At 38.6% G+C, this 9,106-nt stretch overlaps 1 protein-coding gene across 1 annotated transcript; it reads left to right on the top strand.

The window, feature by feature from the left end:
* The first annotated feature begins 7,269 nt into the window (after positions 1-7,269).
* CBY3 (chibby family member 3) lies at positions 7,270-7,805 on the top strand. The gene has a single exon (XM_070735852.1). The coding sequence runs from the start codon at positions 7,320-7,322 to the stop codon at positions 7,803-7,805; it is 486 nt and encodes a 161-aa protein (XP_070591953.1). The 5' UTR covers positions 7,270-7,319.
* Positions 7,806-9,106: the final 1,301 nt, after the last annotated feature.

A 9,106-nucleotide genomic window follows, 5' to 3' on the forward strand; every position in this document is an offset into this window, starting at 1 on the left:
TGTTTGAATGAAGAGTTCCGATTCATTATTAAAGTGACATGAAACTCCTTTGACTAGGAGTCTCCAGCCTTGGCAACTTTAAGACTAGTGGACTTCAACTCCCAGAAATCCTCAGCCAGCAAAGCTCTGAGAGGTGAAGTCTACAAGTCTTAAAGTTGCCAAGATTAGAGACCCCTGCCTTAGACGCTTATTTTCAGTTTCAACGTGCAAGAGGAGTTGTTCTTTATTATTTCATCTACTGTATATCTTTACCCCCTGCAGTTAGATATTACTCATAGACAGGTTCAAATTAAATATTTCTGACACAGTAAGAGAAAAAAGAAGAAGGAAAAACAATATAATTAGCAGCCAAATAAATGAATGTACTCAGTTACAGCATAGCTGTTGGAAAGTCTGAAGGAATAGGTTGAGAACACCATCCTGGAGAAAACGTGTAGTCACTCCAATAAGAGTACCAAAATCATCATCACTATCACAGTTAGACATATACTCAGAAAACAATTTTAAAATCAGTTTCAATGTTCTTTTAGAAAACATGGAAACTCTTCACAGAAGAGGACAGAATAGTCTTGTGTAGTTTTACATTTTATTTATGAGATGTAAGCCTAGAGCCCATGACTGGGTGTTTACATACAACAGAAAATAAAAATACAATAAAAACAAAAATATTGCTTTATTATCAAAAAGTCTGGAAATAATAATCATTTTTTAAAAATTGGCAACAAGCCTTTCTCCCCACTCTAACCCAGGGCCTAGGCATAAAGGGATCTGGAGTATGCCCAACTGTCTTAATTCATGTTGGTTGAATAGGTAGTCCCTTAGATCAGGGGTCTCCAACCTTGGCCACTTTAAGACTTTTGGACTTCAACTCCCAGAGCTGGGAGTTGAAGTCCACAAGTCTTAAACTGGCCAAGGTTGGAGAACCCTGCCTTAGTAACCAGGATTTATGCCACAAAGAGCTTCATGTATAATACGTAATCAGAAGCTTGAATTGCATCTGGAAGCATGCTGGCAACAGCATATCTCACAGAGCATAAGTGCAACAAAAGCATGTTGTGGCTGGGCCATAATTGGTCCTGGTGCAGCTTTTGAATGGCTTTCAAAGGCAGTCCCAAGTTGAATGTATTGCAATTGTTAAATTAGAAGGCAACCAAAGCATAGGAGACTGTAGCTTCCTGGTCTAGATGTGAATACAAATAGTGTCTTAGATGAATTTGGTTTTAGTTATGCTTTTTCAGTATGGCATAGCTATGTGAGAGGTGTTCCAATTCTCATGAGTCATAAGGAATTAGCAGACTCATAAACTGTAGCACTGTACACAAATGTGAGCTGCTTAGAGGATTTTCTGAAATAATTTGATTTATATCTCTCTACTGATGGTGTTTTACATTGTTTCAGTCTAATGCAGTATGTTGCAATTCCTCATGAGGAAATTTGCTTTTTGATTATAGGGTAAAAAAGCTAATTATGTATCTTTAAAGATCCTTCCCAACCCTTCAGAAATGGTTTTGCAATATATTTACATATATAGTCATGGCATATTGGACAATCCTACATCTTCCAAGTCATTTCAGATACCAACACTGCTATAACATACAATGTCAGATTCCATATTGCAGTGTTCAAAATTTATTGAATGACGACCTCTGCATAAATAAGGGTTAAGCACCCAGTTCACATATTATTAAACTGTATTTAATTTGATATACTATTTCCCTTTATGCTCTCCTATGTCTATCTAACGTTCCTACCTAATGCTCCTACCCTTCTTATAGATTCTTACACTTTTATATGTTTCCTGTCTTTGTATTTTCTAAATTTTCATAAATTTAAAGACCTTATATGTGTCTGTCTTAGGCTCAAATTTCTAATAGAAAGCTTATACTCCACCTACTAGTATGTTGTAGTGAGTCAGTATGGAGAGAATAGTTTCTGGATCCCTGCCACCTGGAACCGGCTGAAAATGTGACAGGCGGAGGCCAAAAATGTTGTGTGCAGAGGCTGAAAATCTGACATATGGAGGCTGAAAACATGATGCATGGATGCAGTGATCAGCAGTGATATATTGTGGTGAGCCCGGCAGCCTGGAGTGGGTTTAAAATGGAGCGTGTGGAGACCAAAAACATGATGCATGAAGGCCAAGAACATACTGTGCAGAACAGTATTATGATGATGATGATGATGATGATGATGATAATGATGATGATGTCAATACAACACAGCAAACGAGATTACTATGCTGGATTTCGTATTTCATCACCATTATTATTATTATTATTATTATTATTATTATTATTATTATTATTATTATTATCATCATCATCATCATCATCATTATTATTTATTAGATTTGTATGCTGCCCCTCTCCAGAGACTCGGAGCGGCTCACAACAACAAAACAGTACAAATCCAATGGTTAAAAACAATTTAAAACCCTTAATATAAAAAACAATCATACATCTCATACAAACCATACGTAAAGCAGAAAAGGCCCAGGTGGATTTTAAGGAGTTTGCGAAAGGCAAGGAGGGTGGGGGCAATCCTAATCTCCGGAGGGAGTTGATTCCAGAGGGTTGGGTGATGCCACAGAGAAGGCTCTTCCCCTGGATTTCATCGACAGGAGAAGGCCAACTCTGTGGGATCTAACCGGTCGCTGGGATTCGTGCGGCAGGAAGCGGTCTCAGAGTAGTGGGTTCCAAAACCCTTTACTACTGGTTTCAGCATGCATGTGCACACACGATGCTTCTACACATGTGCAAAAGCATCACAAACAGGTGGGTGGAGTCTCCCACCCCTGCTGCTATCGATTTTAAGAACTGGTTCGAACCAGGAGTAACCCACTGTTGGTGCAGAAGCGGCAATGTGCTGTGATGATCCCCACAGCCTGGAACAGCCAATTGGCGGTATTCTGGGAGGCTGATCCAACCTCCAATCAGCTGCTTGTGCTGAATCAGGCTGCAATAACGTGCTGAACCTGAGCAGGCTTTTGCTGTAAGGATAATAATAATAATAATAATAATAATTATTATTATTATTATTATTATTATTATTATTATTATTATTATTATTTATTAGATTTGTATGCCGCCCCTCTCCGAAGACTCGCCAGATGAATACTGATGGATTCTGGTAGGCGGAGGCAGAATTTTTTTTCCTCATTTCTCTCCCCAAAAACTGATGATCATCTTATACTCTGAAAAATATGGTAATTGTCATTCCTGTACTGCAATTCTGAACAGTGAATTCTCAACATAAGGTATTTTGAACAGTGACACCTGTATAAAAGTTACTACTGTACTGTAAGACTTGGCTCATCCAATATACAGTGGTACATCTACTTAAGAACGCCTCTGCTTAAGAACTTTCCTAGATAAGAACCAGGTGTTCAAGATTTTTTTGCCTCTACTTAAGAACCATTCTCTACTTAAGAAGCTGAGAGTTGCATGAAGGCCCAGTTTCCTGCCATTCCGCCTTTAATCCCGGCCATTTCGGGCTTTTCTGGGCTGCCAGAGGAGCCTTTCGGTGGCACTTAAGGAGGCTTTGGCAGTCCAGAGCAAACAAAGCATTTTCCTTTCTCTGGGCGCTTGGAGAGGGAATAAACCTCTGCCAGCGCCCAGAGAAAAGAAACGCTCCCTTCACTCTAGTCAGCCCAGAGTGAATGGAGCATTTTCCTTTCTCTGGGTGCTTGGAGAGAAAATAAACCACTTCGCTGTGGTGAGTCCCTCGCGCTGCCTCCCACACATCCGGCACGAGGTTGCCTCCCAGAGCATCTGGGCACGGAAAGGCAAAAAGGGGCACTTCGCCCTGGCCTGATCAACTCGGCTTCAGCCACACCGTGGCATCACCACAGTGAAGGAAAGGCGCCGGCTACAAAGCGAGCGAGCGAGCGAGAGGAGAGGGAAGCCCTTCAGTATGGGAAAGAAGAGGAAGCGGGTAGCAGCAGCAGCAGCCACCTTTCAGTCAAAGGAATGGGAGGTTCCACCCTCTTACTCGCCTGGGTTTCTCTGTGGCGCAGTATATGGGAGGCAGCCTTGCGCTGGGTGTATGGGAGGTGCGTGCTCCTCCTCGCTGCCTCAGAGTCCCTTTTTTTAAAAAAAGCCTTAAAGTTTGGGATTTTTTTGATTCCCCTCACCTCAACTTCTTCCTTCGGCAGTGATTGTCCTCCTCTTCTTCTTCCTTCTCCTTCCACCCAAATTCGGAGCTTTTATTTTTTTCCTAATGGGCTTGCACGCATTATTTGCTTTTACACTGATTCCTATGGGAAAAATTGCTTCTACTGACAAACTTTTCTACTTAAGAACCTGGTCACCGAACAAATTAAGTTCTTAAGTAGAGGTACCACTGTACTTGGCTAAAAGGTATTATTTAATTTTGTACAGTATGCTGTGTGAGACCATGAAATTGTATTAATGTAGTACATTGTGGTTCAGTAAAGCATACATGAATAGAGTTTATATCAATGACTTCAAAAGTCTCAATAAAAGTAGTTTTTTGGGGGGGAAGAAGCTGAAATAGGAGGTAAAATTGTTTAACTTATAAGTATGTTACTTGTTAACAGGCTGGTATGAGCACTTGATACATGAAACTTGTTTTAATTTGCACAATACTAATTGTAGGTAGTGGGTTAATTAATATAAATTAATGTAACTAGCTAAAACACGGGTGTGTCATTTAACAGTCATGAAACAAAACCATCTTCATTTAAGTATTCAATGCAAAAACATGATTGGATAAAACAGGAACAGCAATTGTTCCTGTCACATGGTGACATTAGGTAAGTTAACAATATGATGTGAGGCATAACTTCAGTGAGAGTGCATATACATATGTGAATACACTCAAAAGGAATAGTTTATCTCTACTGTCAAGCCTGTTTATGCCTGAGGTTTTAGCTGAAACAAGAACTTGAATAGCTACAACAAAATACTATCTGGTGAGCATGGCTTTCTCAGAACAGGGAGAACATTTTGCCTGTTTTTATGGCTAGTACTGTCTACAATCTACCTTCATATGCTTTCTTTCAAAGACCTCAACAACAGCCTGAGGCTGTAGTGCAATTCTCTTCTTACTAGAAGACCATACAGGGGGAAGGGAGGGCCCTCTAACTATATTACCATTCATTGTGATAACATTGTGAGTTACTTGTGAGGCAATTCCTTGAGAAAATTGATCTTTTCTTCTATCTGTGCTCAGGCTCACCAAGACCAAGAGTTAATGTTATGATTTAAACCTTAAAATTCTGGAGAAAGGGAAAGAAGGGAAGAATCAAGCAAACAATCAGGTTTCTGGAATAGTCAGAGTAATGGCTACACATCCAGGTCAAACTCATTTTCCCCCTCTCATTTAGAAACTATTTTCTCTACTCTGATGCAGATGTGGACTATAATTCCTAGAATTTCCATCATCATGATCCTTCCTAAGCTATAGTTTAACAGATCTCAAGGACACCAAAGGTACACCTGTTATAGATCTACTCATATTCATGTTTCAATATCCTATGATTTGCTGAAACAGTTATGGTATAATTAGATTATTGTCATGCTGCTGCTATTACTCTCAAACAGAGTTTGGACAAGAGAAATAAAAGGATATTAATAGAATGACAAAGAAATTTTCAGTTACTGAAATAGTTTTCAGTTAAAGAAAAAAGAAAAACACTGTTTTTCGTATGAGCCACCACAATAAGACTGATGGAAATAATAGATACAAATATAAACTGTCGAAGACACAGTTTGGGAGGGGGGAGGGTTAGGGATATCATGTGTTGTATTGTTTTATACCAGACATGCTACAACTGTAACTATAAGCTGAAACATACAATGTCTTGTACTCTTTGTTTTTAATATGTATAATTTTTCTTTTAAAAAAAAGAGACACCCAAAACAAACAAACAAAAAAGAAATAATAGATACAGGAAAATAGGTATGGTCCATAAGATTTTAATAGTCATTCTTGTTCTGGGAACCATTGACCTGAGGCTAAATCTTGTATTCTGTTTAGAATCTTTAGTTTTTTATGCTCTAATAAAAAGAGCTGGTAGGGCCAATAAAATTTATAAACAAATAAATTAAATAGGGATAGAAAATTTTGATTTTTAATAGAGTACTTCTGGGAGAATGTAAGTTAAGCAAATGGTATTCAACTGGGAAAATTATGTTCCAAAAGATGGGTATGATGACAGAAAACATTCTTGTCTCAAATCCCATCATGTTGTCACTTCATCCAAAATTAAAAACATTTACACACACACACATCTCTTCCGTGTGAGACAAGGTGACATTTTATCTGGTGTACAGTTCTCCTTAGTTTGTCATCCCCACTATGAAACTGTTCCCAGAGCAGAGAAGCTTGCAGAAGTTATTTCCACCATTCTTCCAAACAGAATGTTTACTAACAACAGAAACCTATTCTGTGATTGAAAGAAGACAGTTTTCATTTTATTGATTGTTTAGAGGGCTTTCCAACCCAACAAGGACAGCAACAGGAAGGCTATGAAATTGGCTGTTCATATCATCTAGCAGCAAACTGAACATACACCGCTGTTTATCTACGGTACTAATCAGAATCTTTACCAATAGCAAATGAATGCATGGTTAAACTACATCTTCCAGCACATGTGGCCAATATTGAAGAGTTCTGGGAGATGAAATTTCATATCATTGGAAAGGTTACATTTTAGGAACTCTTGCTTAGCATCTACAGCAGTGGTTCCCAACCTTTCTTTGGCCGTGCCCCACCTAAGCATCTTTAAAATCCTGATGCCCTCCACCCATATAATTCTTATTATTGAAAAAGTAACTCCTACTCACGTGGAGCAAGCCTAAAAGACCAATAACTTGATTTAAACAAGGTTCCAATTGCCCCCATTAAAAATCAAATTGCCACCCTGTGGGGCGTGGGGCCCATGTTGGGAATCACCGATCTACAGTATAGCTTTAAGAAGATAGATATTCCTGCTTGATTTCTTTTTAGTACTTCCTTTTTATACTGTCCCTGTTTTCAGAATTCATTTTTTCTTTTTACCTGGGGTTTTAAAAATAAATGGTTTGATTGATGAATCTGACTGACTTAAAAAAATAAAATACTGTATCATGTTATATATTGTATGTTTCCAAATTTATAAACCACTATGAGAAATGGTAAGCAGCATTTTAAATAAAATATTATTAATTTATACATCTAGCCAACTTAATTTCTGATCTAATAAAGCTATACAATACCCCAGTCTTTTCTTTAACATTGGACGTGTTGGTTTTCTACTCCAGAACTTTCTTCTATAGGTTTCTTACTGGTATCCCCCATCTCTAATTCTCCTTGCCATGGAAACCATTTCTAACATTCTACAGGATATGCGTGATTACTGGGCTGATCATTTTTCTCGTAAATTCTATCCAAGAAGGCCAACACTTCGCCAAGCAAGTTCATTATCCACTTTTTATTTATTGGACTACAAAACTCGACAAGCTGAACTTGGAATGGACTATGACCATCCACGTGCTCAGCTGAACAAAACAAAATTTGTCTTCCACAACGGTGAGTGGAAAAATGAGAATATCCCCCACCAGATGCCCTCATTACAGTTATTCCCCTCTCCAGAGAAGGAATCACCCAACAAGGCCCTGAAGAAAGCAAACAAATACTTACTGGAAGAGAACAATTACTTGAAGCTACAGGTTGACCTGCTTATGGAAATGCTGACGGACAGCACATCACGACTACACTTGGTAGAAAAAAAGCTGGACACTACTACTTGGCATTCAAAAACAAAAAAGTCAAATAACAAGGTGCTTATGCTTCGAGCTTAATAAACAGCTTGGATATAAGACCTAAAACAATTGTATTTCGGAAGTACCGACATCCAGACTCTTAATACAATCTAGAAAAAAAAATATAATGGCTTTGATTGTGTTTACTGTGTTTTGACTCATTGAGGTGTTGGGGAGCAAGGTATCTCTACCTTTATATATTCATTTCTGCTGATGGCTGGACTCACAATCAGCAACAGTTACTTCTTGGATAGTCTTTGCATCTGATGTGAGCACCTGTCCCAGAAGAAACTCTCCAGCATTACTGTCAGGATGACGATTCCACTGTTTCTGATTTTATTTCCTAGCAGGTATATATAAATGGGAATTTCCCATGGTCTACAATAGGCTAACAGCAGGGGCTGGCAGTGTCACCTAGCAAACATTCTCTCTATATATATATATTTACATATACATAATGTTTTTTTATTGTTTTCTCCACAATTTCCATAAATGCACACACACACACACACACGTATATACAGTGATCCCTCGATTTTCGCGGTCTCGATTTTCGCAAAACGCTATACCACGGTTTTTCAAAAAATATTAATTAAAAAATACTCCACGGTTTTTTTGCTATACCACGGTTTTTCCCACCCGATGACGTCATCCGTCATCACCAAGAGTCATTTCTCTGTCTCTTTCTCTTTCTTTCCTGTCATTCTCTGCTTCAATCATTTTCTCATTTCTCTTTTTTTCTCCCCTTTTTTCTATCATTTATCTCCCTCTTCCTTCCACTCTTCTCTCTCTCTCTTTCTTCCTCTCTCTCACTCTCTTCCTTTCTCATCTTTCTTTCTCTCTCTCTTTCTCTATCTTGCTTCTTCCTCTCTCACACTCTCTTCCTCCCTCTCATCTCTTTCTTTCCTTCTCTCTCTTTCTCTATCTCTCCCCCTTTTGCTCTCGAACGGCGGGCAAGTGAACGGGCGAGCGGCGAGCGAGCGGCCGGGTGAACGGGCGAGCAGCGAATATATCAATAATATACAGAGTTATACATTGTTTTAATCATTCTTAAATCATTGCACCTATTTTATATTACTATTCATCAGTCTGTTATTGTCCATTTCTTTACACTCCCCTCCATCTCTACCTTCTTCTTCTTTCCTCCTTCCTACTTCCCTCCACTGCTCTTTTCCCTTCACCTTTCTACTTCTTCTTTCTCCTTTACCTTTTCCTTTCTAAACATACAATTCTTTATATGCTATTTATCTAATGCTGACTCCTCAATACCTAATTATATCATGGGGTCTACCACCATTCATTCTCCATTTTCTTCTTTTGTAATAATTCTAATTTAATTT

Source organism: Erythrolamprus reginae, chromosome 2 (genome assembly GCF_031021105.1).
Source record: "Erythrolamprus reginae isolate rEryReg1 chromosome 2, rEryReg1.hap1, whole genome shotgun sequence".
Lineage (NCBI taxonomy): Eukaryota > Metazoa > Chordata > Lepidosauria > Squamata > Dipsadidae > Erythrolamprus > Erythrolamprus reginae.